The 14,521-nt window shown below is 54.3% G+C and overlaps 1 protein-coding gene across 1 annotated transcript; it reads right to left on the minus strand.

Moving 5' to 3' along the window:
* Positions 1-1,248: 1,248 nt before the first annotated feature.
* On the minus strand, positions 1,249-5,432 carry AQP8 (aquaporin 8). Its single transcript, XM_026103973.2, has 6 exons — positions 5,301-5,432; positions 4,734-4,997; positions 3,015-3,141; positions 2,153-2,367; positions 1,604-1,741; positions 1,249-1,291 (listed from the first exon to the last, which is right to left on the minus strand). The coding sequence occupies exons 2-6, from the start codon at positions 4,988-4,990 to the stop codon at positions 1,249-1,251; spliced, it is 780 nt and encodes a 259-aa protein (XP_025959758.2). The 5' UTR covers positions 4,991-4,997; positions 5,301-5,432.
* Between the last annotated feature and the right edge of the window lie 9,089 nt (positions 5,433-14,521).

Below are 14,521 nucleotides of genomic sequence, written 5' to 3' on the forward strand. Positions count from 1 at the left end.
GCATGGGAATGAGATGTATTTTATGTCCTTAAAGCACGTTAAGTGCTTGGAAGTTAATTGGTATTTAATTAGCATAAATTAAGCTCTTCAATAATACTGGGGGAAAAACAACACGGTTTTACAGATGCTTTATTAAAAGTTGCCTGGACAAATTAGTAATGGATGTGCCAAACGCACCAGCAGCGCGGCAGGGAGGCGCAGGCGGTGCTGCCGGGGGGGGCGGCTGGAGCCCCTGGCTGCGGCCGAGCGGGGGGTGACGGGGCTCGGGGGGGCCGTGGTGCAAGTGCAGCCCCGGGCTCCCCACGACGCCGCAGGTGCCAAGGCGCTTCCCACGGTTTGGCATTTTTGTGCCGTTGCCACGGCAACTGCCCTGGTCCCCTCCTCGGGCGCGTGGTCCCTCCTGGGGTCGCATCATTTTCCCTCCTGGCAGCTTCTGGCCTCCCCGGGAACCACGCGGTAAAGAAGGGTAAAGAAGCACCTCTCCCGGGCCGGGGGGGTTTGGGGGGATCCGGGAGCCGGTGTGCTCCGAGCTGCGCTCTCCCCTCCGGAGACATGCTTGGGAATCGCTGCCCGAGGAGCCAAAGTTTGCAGAGCTGCAACCCCGGCCCGGGGCTCCCGCGGGCTGGGCGGGGGGACGTGGTGCCGGCGGACGCGGCACGGGGAGACGGAGCTGCTGCGGGAGCAGGGCAGAGCCTCGCGGCGCCCGGCTTCTGGCCCGCTGCTGGGACCCCCCGGCAGGCACACGCGTGCACGCGGCAGCCAACACACTGGGCTCCTTAATTAACATCATCATTAGGAATTTAGACATCCAATAGCTTCAGCGCCGGTGAGCGATGCTGCACGGTCCCCGGGCGTTGCGGCTCGCCTCGGCTTTGCATCGCTGCCTCGGGACGGCGGCAGGCTCCGGGCACGGCGCTCGGGGAGGGGCCGGGATTCCCAGGAAGCAGCCGAGCCCCGGGCTGCCGGCGCGGGAAGGGAGGCAGCGCACGGGGGATCCCAGGGGAGCGGCCGTCCCGGACCGCCAGGGCCTCTGGGGCAAGGGGGGACGGCGCTCGCGGAGGCGCCTCACCCCGCGGGGCCACGCGGGCCCCTGGGGCACCGCCGCCGCAGCAGATGCTCGTTCGGCTTCAGTCGCTTTCTGCGGCTTCGGCGGCTCCAGGTGCGCAGCCTCCCCAGCGCCCGCGGCCGGCCAGAGCAGAGGGGAGGGCGGAGGCAGGGGAGGCCGGGGGGGGCAGCACGCGCCCGGCCTCACAGCAGCAGCAGCCGGGTTTTCTCGTCACCCATCAGGAGCCTTCGGCGAGGGAAAAGGGAAAGTCGGGATCAGCATCTTCGTGCAGGCACGCGCCCGAAATTGCAAGCGCCCGCCGCAGCCCGGCCCGGCTCTGCCCCGCGAGACGAGGAGGAGGAGGAGGAGGAGGAGGAGGAGGAGGAGGAGGAGGAGGAGGAGGAGGAGGAGGAGGCAGCTGGCGGTGCTGGGCTGGAGGCAGCTCGATCGCCGTTGTCTCCTTCTCCCCCCGGGGCAGAGCAGGGGGACGGCGAGGCGACGGGAGTGCGGGGGAGAGGCAGCACGGCCGGCCCCTCTGCCTCCACGCGCATCACCTACCTCACCAGGGCGCCGACGAGGAGGCCACCGAGCACGGGCCCCACCCAGTAAACCCAGTGATAGTCCCAGTGGTTCGCCACCAGCGCCGGCCCGAAGGCTCTGGCGGGGTTCATGCAGGCTCCGGAGCCGGCACCGCCCCTGCAAGAGAGCACTAGCAGCCGGCGCAGCGCGGCACGGTGCAGCACGGGGCATCACGGGGCATCACGGCACGGCACGGTGCAGCACGGCTCTGCTCGCCCCCGGGCACCGCGCTCGCTCGCGAGGGAAAGCCCAGCGCGGGAACCAGCGCTCCGGGTGTCTCCCGGGCTTGGCTCGCGGACACCGGGCAGGAGAGACGGCAGCACTTATGGATTAACCAAGCTGCAGCAGATAAATATTGGCGCACGGGGCTCGTGCAACGTTTAACCCGGAGCTTCGGACCCCGCGAGAGGGGACACCGCCTCAGCCAGAGGCCGTCAGCACCCGTCACCCCGTGCGCTCGCTGGGCGCCCGCGGGAGGGGAGCGCGGCGGGGCCGGGGCCGGGAGCAGCGGCGGGGCGCGGAGCTCACCCCGCCAGGACGGCGGCCGTGACGGCGGCGCCGACGCAGAGAGGTGCCAGCGGCGTCCTGGTCCCCTCGTTGAGGGCCCCCATGCAGACGGCGAGCACCAGCAGGGCCGTGGCCAGCACCTCGGCGGCCAGGGCGGCGGGGACCCGCGCGTCGGCGGCGACGGTCCCGCAGGCTCCTCCGCTGGCGTTGGCGAAGCGCTCGCCGGCCGTGGCTGCCTGCGCGGGGAAGCCGCCCGCGTGAGCCGCTCGCCGTATCGCGGCCTTTGCGGGCCATATGCGCGCGCCGGCAGGACGGCGGGGGCGGCCGGAGCGGCGGGTTAAAGAGGAGCTAATCTGAGCGCTTTCCTCCTGAAAGCCAGCCCTAAGCGCCTGGCAAACGCGAGCTCCTGGGCAAAGGCCCCGGCTCCTCCCGAGACGCCGAGACCGCTCTCCCCGGCGGCTCCGCGGGACCCGGCCTCGCCGATGCCTCGCACCCCAAGAAGGGCAGCGTCACGTAGAAATTCATAGGGTAAAATAGCACAGCCGGGGAAACTGCAGGCTGCTACGGTGCATGCAAACGGCAGAAGCTGCAGCAGCAAGGCGCGCTGGCCCGTGCCGCGCTCACAGCGGTTGCAAACCCCTCCGAGCTGCTGCCGCCAGCAGCAAGCTGCCGAGCCGGGCTGCAGGGACACAAGCCGTGCGAGCCCCGGAGCCAGACCGCGAGGGCCTCGGGAGCAGAGCCGAGGGGTTTGCACCCACCTCGCTGCACGGCCAGGAGCCACATCAGCACCCCTAATTGCACAGAGCAGCGGTGCATTGCCCTCCCCCCCCGCACCCCCACGTCCCCGGGCCCTGCGCCCGCCCGGCCCCCCCGCAGTCCCTACCTTGGCCAGGGCGGCTCCCATCACCCCGCCGCAGAGCTGGGACGCCCAGTAGGGCAGCAGCATCGTGATGCTCAGGCCGCCGACCAGCCACGCGCCCAGGGACACGGCGGGGTTGAAGTGGCCTCCGCTGCAACGGGGGGAGAGGAGCGTCAGCGCGGGATGTGGCCGGGGCAGCAGCACCATCCGCTTCGGAGCAGCTGCCCGGGGAGCAAAACGGGGCCAAAACCCCTCGTCCCCAAGAGCACGGGCAAGACAAACCCAGGTACCTTTTAATTAAAAAACAGATTACCGCGGGACACTCGTTAATGAACAAGTTTCATAACCAATCAGCCCTAATAATAATTGCTGTTGAAGCTGATGAGTCAGAGTGTCTAGGAACTATAATTATATCTTATTCTCCAGATGTAATTAAAGAGCTATCATACGAGGGTAAAAATTTGTGTTGTTTAGCCTAGTAAACCCCTCAGCCGGAAGGAGATCTGGCTGCGAACACCCTGGGGAAAGGCAGGAGCTAAAGAAAACGTCCTCACGGATAGACGTGGGCTGCAGCAAGCCCGCCCCGAGCGCGGGGAGGGGGCCCGGCCGGGCGGCTCGTCCCGTGTCTCGCGCCGAGGATGAGCGCGGCAGCCGCCTCCGCGAGAGGGGGGCCGGCGGGGAGGGAGGCCGGCAGAGCCCGTGCACCCGCTCGGCATGCAACCCGGGGGCCCGTGACCCTCCCTTGCAGCCCGGCTGCTTTGCAGCAACTGCTGGAGCCCCGCGGAAAGGTTTGCACGGGATCCCGTGGGAAAGGGGGAGGCTGCGGGACACCCATCGCTCCCTCCCTTCATCCCAGCTCCCCAGGGAGCTCGTGCATCCCCGCTGTCATCGCCGGTCACCGGGCAGCCCGCCGGCGGGGCGCAGGCTCTCAGCGAGCCCGGCCTCACTGCTGCGTGCCAACGCACGCGTGTCCGCCTTGCCCGAGGGGCTGCTTTTAACGGAGGGCAACGCACGGAGAGATGGTCAAAGGGAAGCAACGAAGAGCAAGACTTTCCGTGCCAAGAGAGGCCTGAAGCCCGGGGTCTGCAGGAAGCAGCAGCGTGGGGTGAGCTGACTTCGTCCTGCCACTTTGTGCCACCTCCTTCCCTGCGGTTTCGTGGCGACGGGGGCTGCAACGGGCGTTCAAGTCCACCCTGGCACCGGCGCAAGCCACCAGCCCACGTCTCAATTGCAGAGGTGCCACCGAGGGTGCTGTTCCCTCCCGAGCAGGCGCTGATACAACATCAGTCACCTGGATCTGGGCTCGGGCGACTGCACGCAGTCCTTGACCACCAGCCCTCCCCGACCCGGGGCAGCTCGCGTCCCGGGCCAGCGTCCCGCCAAGGGGGGCAGCTCGGAGACGCCGACTCCCGTGAGCCGCGCGGATCCGAGCAGGAGACGCTCGGAGAAGGGAGCGCAATTCCACAGGGGCTACTTTACCATCGCTGTTCAGAGAAAATCTATATCTTCATTAGAGTCAAACACCACCTTTTTCAACTAGCAGGTTTGTCTAAATGTTGCTTTAGAGACCTGGAAACTTTGTAAACAGAATCCAAATTTTCCACCTGAAGAGGGGCAGGGGAGTAATTCATCAAGGGCAAAATGCCTCACACTGATGTCCTTTCAAAAGGAAACGTCATCAAACATCAACATGATGTTTTCCTTCCAGTTTGGCCACTCTTCGTTAAGGAGGGCCCCTCTCACCTGATGCTGCCCAGGACGGCGACGTTGAGCCCCAGGGCCAGCCCGTGCGCCAGGGCGGGCTGCAGCCTCCCCGTGCCCTCCGCGTTCTCGATGACGGAGGCGCAGCCGATGAAGACGAAGAGCGCGCTGCCCAGGAGCTCGGCCACGCAGGGCTGCACGCAGCGCTCGTACCAGCGGGGCTTCGGAGGCGGGGGCTTGGGCACCCCGTGCACCCGCACCTCCTTCGCGGTGGAGGGACCGGGCTCCTCGGTGGCCATGAGGGAGCTGGAACGAAGCAGAGAGCACCGACGGCCCCGAGGGCAGCGGAGCGCACTCGGCACCGGAGACCTGCTGCAGACCCAGGGCTTGGAGGGACCAGGAACAGGTCACCCCGGCAAGTCCTTGCATGCTCGGAAAGCACCAAAGTCCTGTCCTTCACCAAGCCCCCCCATGCCCATCCCACAGCTGAGGAAAGACAGAGGCTCCTGGTAGTCACCAAGCAATCCTTCCACTCCCAGCTCTGTGCAGCCGGTCTGGAAGGAAGAAGATTCCAGTGTTTCTCACGCGTTTCCCTCCCGGGATACTCACCCTCGGCGCCCTTGGTTCCGGGAGCTCCGGACAGCGGCCCGGCCCTGGTGCAGAGTGAGCGGTGCACCTGCGGGAACAGCTTACTTATCTCATCGAAATCCTGGAAGCTCCCGCTTGACGCGTATGAAGAGGTAACGGATAGGAGGCTCGGAAAAAAAAAAAAAAGGAAAAAAAGGCAATAAGGTCCGATAGGCCAGCCCCCAGGAATATAAAAGCTCTTTATCACTGCGGTTCCTTGGTTCAAGGTTTTGTTTTTTCCATGCAATTTTTTTTTTCGGTTTAGGGATTTCTGCCAAGGCTGAGGATGTGATTCTCTTCACTGCGTGAGCTGTAGGTACAAGAAGTGCCAACACCTCCCCAAAGACCAGCTGGCCTGGTTTACCGGGCAGCTCTCTCGCTGCCGCTCCGGCTGCCAGCAGGTAGCACGTGCAGAGCAGCCCACGGCAGCGCGTGCGCGGGGCACTCGCGAGTCTGCCCTAGGAAATGGTCCACGCAGGGCTGCGGAGAGCAAAAACACTCCTCTGCCCACAAAGCGTTTGAAGCCCTTACTCCTGACACCAAGGCTTAGCTCCTTGTAAGGAAACTAAGCCTAAGCCCAGGCTTAACATGAGACTCAGGTGCAGAGTGAGAGCACCAACCTTGCCGAAACGAGCAGGAGGGGAGCAGAGCACCTCAGAGCCACCCAGCACTGAGCCACAGCTGGGTTCAAGCACATGCAGCAGACACCTTCAGCAGCAGCTACCTGGCTTCGGTGAGTTTGGGCTCTGCAGGCACACAGGCTCTACTTCGTATTGCTACATTAATGCTAAGGGGCTCTAAAACCTCCGAGACAGCATCAGCATGGAGAAACCTGCCACCTTCCCTCTTCCTGCAGGTCCCAAAGGTAAAGTAATTATTTGCCTCTAATTACAAAGGAAGCCTGTGCAAACCACACATCAAAGCCAATTCCCCTAAAGCTCAGCCCATGTCCTGCCTAAACCAGAGCTCCTAAAATGTGGTCAGCCAGCCTCCGTGGCCCACTGCGCCCTGGCCAGGGACCACATCTTTTTCTACTAAAAGATTGTTGGCAAGGATGTAGAGGAATCCACTAGCAATGTTGAGAGGTGACATTGGTCCAGTAGTTAAAAAAAACATAAAAATAACAAAAAACCCTAAAGCATCGCTGCACAGAGTCTCCCCAGCAGCTCTTCCTAGAGGAGGGGGGGACCAAGAAAGCCTGGCTCAGGTCACAGAGCAGAGGACGTGGAGACATGCGGGCAGGACGGCTGCGATGCCTCTGCCCGGCAGGGCACGTTGGGGACCATTGCACGGCCGTTAGTCACGCAGGGACAGGGAGAGCAGAAACCACGCCGGTGACAGGCCCAGGGCCCCGCAGCACAGCAGCTCTTGCATCAACCAGCGGGAATCTGCCTGGGATCCGAAGCAGGATGCTAAATATCCCCCAGGAGACGAGCGCTGCGGCATTTCACCTCCTTGAGCAATCGCTTGCAATGCTTTATGTTTGTGGTAGGTAATTAAGGATTCGGGTTTATAGACTTTTTTCCTCTTTTAACTAAGGGTAAAGAATGCCACGGACCCTTTATGATGCTTTCACAAGACACTGGGGAGAGGAAGGAAATTTCCACTTGCCTGTTGCTGGCCCTGTGCCGGAGGAGGGTCAGCCCGGAGCTAGGAGGGAATCCCAGCTCAGGCACCTTTAAAGGAGCCTCTGTCAGCTCTTTTCCCCTTCCAAGATCTCATTTTCTCTAGGCAAAAGATCTTGGCAGCAGGTTCACTGGAGATCACCGAACACTGAAAGCAAGTAACAGGGTTGGCTGGTCTTTGAGGCTCCTCTTGCTTTGACCCCCCCCCCCCCCCCCCCATGCAGAGCTGTAAAACAGAAAAATACTGACTTGATCCCGTCTCCTCCGCTCGCAGAGTGCAGGGACCTTGAGCAGGTTTCCGACAGGTACCTCAAATCCATCTGTCATCAGGCCTCACACCGCAGCCAGATGAGGGTTTTATTAAGAGGGGTTTTAACGCAGGCAAGAGGAATCCAGATTTGATTTACTTTTCAGGGCATTTATTATGAGAGATAAATACACGAATATCCAGATTTCATTTGGTGCTTATCAGCAGCTCTCAAAGCGCTTTGCAAAGGACGCTGGCACCATCGGCGTCGCTTCGGCACACGGGAGCCGAAGCACCAGGAAGGGGCCGGGGTGCCCGGCGGTGTCTGACAGCCCAGCCAGGCCCCCCGGGAGCCGGTCCGCTGCTTGACTGGGAAGCTGGGAGGCAACCGGCCGGGTCCCACGTCTGTTGTCACCCCCACGGGCGCAGAAACGCTCCCGATGGCAATGCCATCACGCCTGGACGGAGGCGGTGCAAGGCCCGGACGTTCGGGCTTCTGAGATTTTTCCCCGCGGAGCAACGGTTCCAGAGCACTGGAAGGTCACAGCCCAAAACCGAGGATTAACTCGGCGTCCTTGGCTTTTAAACATTGACCATTATTGTTTGGGGAACAGGGGAGTTTGCCTGAACCTCCCGGAGGAAGCGCTCTGCATTCAAACAAAGCAATTAATTATTACTAAGCACAGGACCGAAGCAGAAGTGCAACGCTGAGGGAACGTCTCTCCTATTAAAGTTTCACACAGCAGCTCTGCACGAAATGCTAGTCAGAACCGTCTAGACATCTGACATCTGCCACGCCGGGCTGAAAAACCGTGAGAAGGTGCTGGTTTGAAAGATTTCAGCACTGGGTAAAACAGACTGATTAGTTCTGGAAGATGAGGGAAAGGGACGTTTTTTGCAGGGCCATGGCGGATGCACTAACAGAACGGCTCAGTTAGGAGTTTCTTGCCGTTCTTACGGGACTCCAAGGAATACCGCTTTCTCTAACCACTCTACCTCAGCGTAAGCACGGTTACAAGGGAAGTGGTGCTCTGCATGTGTAATTCAAGTTAACCTTAAAAACAGGAACAAAAATAAAACAATAAAGTAATGACGATTTTTTTTCGGTAGCACCTGTCAGCTGTGGCTCTCAAAGTGCTCTCAAGCACATAAACCCTTCGTGAACCTCACCCGCAGCTTGGGCGAGCAAGGCCTAGCAATCCCTTGGCTCATCACCAAAATACGTGACTCCACGGGACAGGGCAGGCGGGATGGAGGCAGAAAGCAACCCTGACGGCATGGGGAAGGCGGATAGGCAGAGCAAGAAGCTCCTTACTTGTGGTCCACAGATGCGCAGAGGGAACGAACGACATTCAGCCCCTTCTGCACTGCCTGGACCGCTCCCTGCAAGCAGCAGGTTACAGCAGCAATGTAAATGCTCTATATTTATCACCACAAATGGAAGGGGTCTTGACAAAAAAAATATATAACCATATAAAATTGTTCTACTAGACTTTTTGTGGCATTTGTGCAAGCATTTACAAGCAAGTCAATTAAGCAAAATACAAGCTACTTGACATACACAACATTAGCGAGCTGGAAGAAGCATCTAGCTTAACCTGGTCTTCGACCACAAGCACCAGCGTGTTTTAGTCATAACCACGATACCAGCACAACGCCACGCAGCACAGGCAGAGGGATCGTGCCATAGCTTGCATCAGGTCTTTGCGCACTTGGATCTCTCTCATGTTTTACCTGAGCTGCAATTTCCCTGGACTTGTAACTGTTGAGCCTAACACATTTGCACATTTTCCTCCACTGATTGCTGCAGCCCCCCAAATTAGATTACTTCTTAGCATAACTCCTATGCTAGTTCTCAGAGGAAGCTGCTCAAACACCTGTCTTTTGTTCAGGGATGCCACTAAGAGGCAAAGAAAACAACCCCTTTTCACAGCACCCTTTGGCCCTCACAGATAACATCAAAGACTTGGCAATCAATCTACTCCGTAAGAAGATTAGCTCTGTTAGCTGCATACAAACTACACTGATGGGAAAAGGCGTGGGGATGACAACAGATAAATCTGTTCATATTAGCAGACATTTATTTTTGTCTTTGTTTGTGCTTGCACCGATAATGTGGATTTGTCAAATAAGCGACAACAGCAACTGTCATTTAGTAAAGGAAGTAGTACACAACAAGCAACAGCTTAGGGAAATCATTTTAGGAAGTACATGGACACGTTTTCTGATATCCATCCACCTGGGCAGAAAAAGTCAGAATACCCCTATTCACCCCAGCATCTCCTGAGGAATTTCTGTCCCACAGATCTGCAGCCTCTTTCGGTTGTTTTTCTACAGGAAATGTAACACCCAAACTCAGTGGAGCATTTAAGCGGGTACTTGAGAACATGCTCAAGTGCTGTTAACACTAAACAATGCTTAACTGTTGGAATTAAGCACATGCAGAGTCTTTGTTGAATCAGAACTGGTATATTTTATGGTAAAGACTTTTCAGACTAGATATCTACAAAAAGTTACCGAAGTATTTAGGTGCTGCACAATGTTATTGCCACAAAGACAGACCCTCGCCACAGCCAGCATCCATGTTCAGCTGTTTCCGAAGCAATAAAGGAGGCAAAGGCAATTCATTTGAGTGACACTGCCTTATCTTTACAGTATTTATCTTAGAGACTGATAGTCCAGTGGTTACACAACTGTTACTGAATGAGAACTTGCAGAATTATTTGCAGCTAGTAGCAGTGATACAGGTTTACTGACCTCTGCACATTTGGAGATCCTGTTGCATAATACTTTACTTGAAATTGCTACAGTAATGCTTGAGTGCAGATGGAAATTTCCAGGAGTTTTTAATACAGATTTACTTACCATTTTCCATTAGGAAATGGGGACAGATTTGGGTCAGTTCTGCAGACACAGCATAGACTGGTTTTGAGAAGGAAAAATAACCAGTGGGATGAAGCCAGACTTAGATCTTAATTCTGATACCGTAACTTAAGACGACCAAACTTTCAAAGACAGGAATGATGCTCCTAGTGCCTTTCAATGCATGTGTACACCTTCCCAGGAACATTTAACACTGCTCCCAGGAAATATCCTGTAAGTATGATTACAGCAAAGCATTTCAGCCCTCAGTAACAGAGCTTCCCTCTGCCACAGCAGCACAGAGACCTAAGAAATCATGTAAGCACAAGATTACGAACCGGGAGTTTTTGGAGAAGCTTGAAATGCTATGCACCAAGCTAATAACTGCTTTTCCTTCAGTTCCTGCATAGAAACAGCTGCATACTTCCCGCGAGGAATCACATAACTGGGTTTTCTAGAAGGAGATTTCTTCTATTGATCTTTCAGAACTAAGTAGGCAACACACAGGCATCGGCTCCTTAAATGGAAGACTAGCACAGCAGCGTCTTAGCTCAAACTGCTGTCCAACTTTAGGTCCATGCTGGTGGACAGAGCTAGGATCAACACCCAGGACTCAGCGTGAGGATTTTCTTGCACCTGTCAGGAAAAATTTGTGGCAGGAATCTTAAAGGCAGGCGAGGGCCAAATGCTCCCGCTCCTGCAGTTTGTCATGGCAACCGGACTCTGACTGCTTGTCCTGTAGAACCACAGGCACACAGAGAAGCAAATAGGATTAACAGCGGCTTGCTTCAAAACCAGTAAGCACGACTAGACGCAATTCTTTCTGCTGTCCCCATCCTGCTATTCACATTCCCTCCTAGGGCTCGTTAAACCGGCCATTCGTTCACAGGTGCACACACCAGCCCAAACCTCACGGCTGCCAGAACCGTGCTCCGGCAGTCAACGGGTCATTCTCCTTTTAAACCTTCCCGCAGGGCCACAGTTTGCCTTTCTGGGCTCCTGCCTGGAGGCTGCACATGGCCAAGCCTCTCTGTCCCTCCTGTGTGCAGCGCATTCAATCTAAACACAAGAACAGGGGAAAAGATACAGCTTTTCGGGTGCTCCGCAACTGGTCAGCAACACAGCTAGGAACATTACAGGTTCCTTACCGTAGGAGACCTGCAGGACAACTCTTCCTATTGTTTTCATCTAATCTCCTATTGTTACCTTATCTACAGACATAAAAACTACATCCAGCAGAAAAGAGAAAAGTATCTGAAGTACCCTTAAGTGATCTTCAACAAAATGACAAAGCTGTGGCTATGCAATGAAGACCAGAGCTAAACTCAGGGCTGATAGGAGATAATCCAGCAGCAAAGATGACAGAAGTGCCCTTTTCTAGGGGCAGGTATCAACTAAGTCTGGCTGACGGCCTCTTCTGTCCGCACAAAGTGTCCCTGGCACTGACTCCACCAAAGACCACCAGTCACGCAGGCAGTGCCAGACCAGGCAGTCCCAAATAATCCCTCAAGCACCAGAAGCTGCAAGCCGGGCAGGAGACTAAGGGAAACACATGGAGCTTCTGCACTGTAGTTGGCTGGTTGTGGAAAGAATTGACTCCAACCTTACAGTTTGCTCGAGCTTAACTTACTCTTTTTGTTTAAACAAACCATTTGCAGGTGTGAATTTTGCTGAACTGTCAAGACCAATAACCTGGGCAAAAGGCTCTGTCACCAGCAGAAAATGGCAAAGAGATTCACTTCACAGTTCAAGGGAGACACTACTGGCAAACAGTGATGCAAACCACAGCAAGAAGAAACAGAAGGCAAAGGCCATCTCTTTCCTCAAAAAGATTTCTTAGTCTTTTTCAGCTAGTGGTTTTCCAGCAAAACATTGTTTCAGCTGCACCAGGCACTCTCCAAAACCAGATACTCCCTGGAGAAAGGTGAAATGATTACACTGAAATAAATCTAAGAGCTAGACTGCCTCCACTCATCTTCTCCCACAAGTTCCCTACAAACCACAAATTCTTTTGATCCTACTGTAACCCTGAAGCACAATGTGACCTACTTTCTATAGCACGGTCGGCAACCAAGCTAAGAGACTGTTAAAGAGCTCTTATAGGAATTAGTACTCTTCTCCTAGCTAGCTGCCAAACCTTTTAGCTGAACAGCTGCAAGACAAGGTCAGATTCACCCAAAGACAGTGTGAAGCACCGATCATGCCTTTCATCCCCCTATAACAGTATTCTTCCTATACTGCCTTCTTCAGTGCTTCACTCAGGTGAACAAATTATACTAGGACTTAGAGAACCTGATCAGCAGAAATGCCACCAGGATCTGCCTCATACCAGCAGACACATCATTTCCAAATGCAGGAAGAATCAGATCACCACAAGTAAGTGGACAAGACAGACTGCAATTGATAGAGCACTGGACCTTCTCCTGTAGTGAACTACATTCAAAGACCGTTTGTATCAAAAATGCCAGTTTGGTGGTTCTGTCTTGGGTGCCCAATTAGCTCGAAGGGAACACATCAGTTCCAGAGCAGGTAAGACTTCAGTCTGGTTCCCCCTCATAAAGCTGGGGTAAAGATGTGCTCCAAGGGGCTCAAGGCACAGGCTGTCAAAAGGGCTTCTGCCAGTATCAGATTTATGGTATAGATGGGTCTTATATGCTACTATGTAATTGTTCATTTCTAATAAAATGAAATTAGGAGGATAGTTCTGTTGCCACAGAGCTAGTATTAGTCACTGCACAAAAAGACTGCTGTAGTGCAGAGGATATTAGAGTTTTTGCTTTTTGCTTTAATCGCTGATTCTTACTAATAGAGATACTAAAAGTCATGCAACCTGCCCAACTTCACTACGAGCACATTTGTGGAACTTCATTTTGTCTTGTTTCTCACATCTTCAACATTCAAACGCTTCTGACACAGCTACTTCAGATGCTTTTTGCACCTTAATTCAAATCATGAGGTTTTTCAGGACAGACCCATCTCTGAGTGCTCGCACAGCACCCAATACAGGTAATGCTAGCCAGCAAGTCAGATCAGAGCCATCTGTGGACAGAGATCGAGGAGCAGGATATCAGAGTACTGCAGGCAGAATCAGGAATCTTGTCAGAGCTGCATAGCACAGTCTCAAATCCTGTAAGGTTAGTCATCCATTAATAAGTTTTTATTCCATATACTGCAAGGAAGATAATTGCATCTATTTGAACACACAAGGAAGTACTGACTAGCTCTTATATACGTTAAAATGAAAATTTTGAGATCCTCAAATAGTCGAGAACAGTAAGGCGCATGGCAAGGCTGGAGAGAGGAGAGTTCTGCTCCCCAGGTGCTGGAAAGCCACAGCACAGCAGAGCCAGCACCACGCTTTGTTCCAACAACAACAGAAATCCAAATTCCCTTTTCTCAGTTCACCTGAAGCAAAGGGAATCTGACATATGGCATCAACTGGCCAAACAACAGACCTCAGTCCAACCACGTTCCCCAAGTGCTACAGCCCATTCTGACGCAGGAGGTAAAACAGCCACCGCTGTGCGTTTCAGGAGCACTCTGCTGCTTCTTAAAAATGGAAGCAAAGCAATAAAATGCCCAACCTCTAGTTATGCTTTCATATCATCACATCTTAAACCTCACAAATGACTCTGCAAGACCACACACACAGGAGCAAAAGCTCTCATGTGAGTCAAAGTATCTGTAGGTGGGAGGGTCTCATATGCTGTAAGATCATTAAAAGGAAGAAAAGCAGCCTAATGGTCCGAAACATGATCCAAGATGTGATACTGATGAGATCAAAAAGCTTGAAGATGACAGCATCCAAACAGAAGTTTTACCAGGATTTCAGACTCAGGAAAATACCTCTTGGGTAAAGGAAAAGGGGCTGGGGATGAGCAGGCATGAAGAAAAGCACCTCAAAATCCCAACCTAAATAAATATACACCTGTAATATAGCAGTTCTTCCAGAAGGCAGAGGCTTTTGGTTCTGGAGACTAGACCTCAAGTGTAGAACAAAAGAAAAAAAAGTTTGACAGTCCAAACCAATTGGTAGGGAAGAGATTGTGTTATAAAGCCATCCCAGTTTTGGACAGCTCAAGGCCTGGACCAGCAAATGAGTAAAACTGAGCAACAAGCTTTAGACAGAAATAAGCCAAGTTTCACAGCAGCACTAAACCACGTTAGCAGAACGGACAAATAAACTTTTACTAGATTTTGGTTCTTACCAGTAGAATCAGACCCACATTTTAGTGAAAATTTAGGTTGGTTTTATGGACTGCACATTGATAATAGAACTGCTGTTCCAAACAATACTGATTAATAGCAAGAGGAAAAAAATTGCTGCAAAATAGTAGAACTGATAGATTTGGGGGTTCTTTTACCCTTTCTAAAGCCTGTATCTCCAGCTATGAAGAGACCCTTCCTGCTATTTTGTCACTATCCCATTAAAATTACCAAGCCCTTTCAGTTGTCCAACCCCAGCTCCT

The sequence above is a fragment of the Dromaius novaehollandiae genome, chromosome 14 (assembly GCF_036370855.1).
Source record: "Dromaius novaehollandiae isolate bDroNov1 chromosome 14, bDroNov1.hap1, whole genome shotgun sequence".
Classification (NCBI taxonomy): domain Eukaryota; kingdom Metazoa; phylum Chordata; class Aves; order Casuariiformes; family Dromaiidae; genus Dromaius; species Dromaius novaehollandiae.

Excerpts from the sequence above, each read along its gene's own strand:
- AQP8 (XM_026103973.2), bottom strand. The coding sequence starts at position 4,990 with ATGGCCACCGAGGAGCCCGGTCCCTCCACCGCGAAGGAGGTGCGGGTG. Across the intron at positions 3,142-4,733 it reads GCCGTCCTGGGCAGCATCAG|CGGAGGCCACTTCAACCCCG; the intron begins GTGAGAGGGGCC and ends CCCCCGTTGCAG. Across the intron at positions 2,368-3,014 it reads TGGGAGCCGCCCTGGCCAAG|GCAGCCACGGCCGGCGAGCG; the intron begins GTAGGGACTGCG and ends TTCCCCGCGCAG.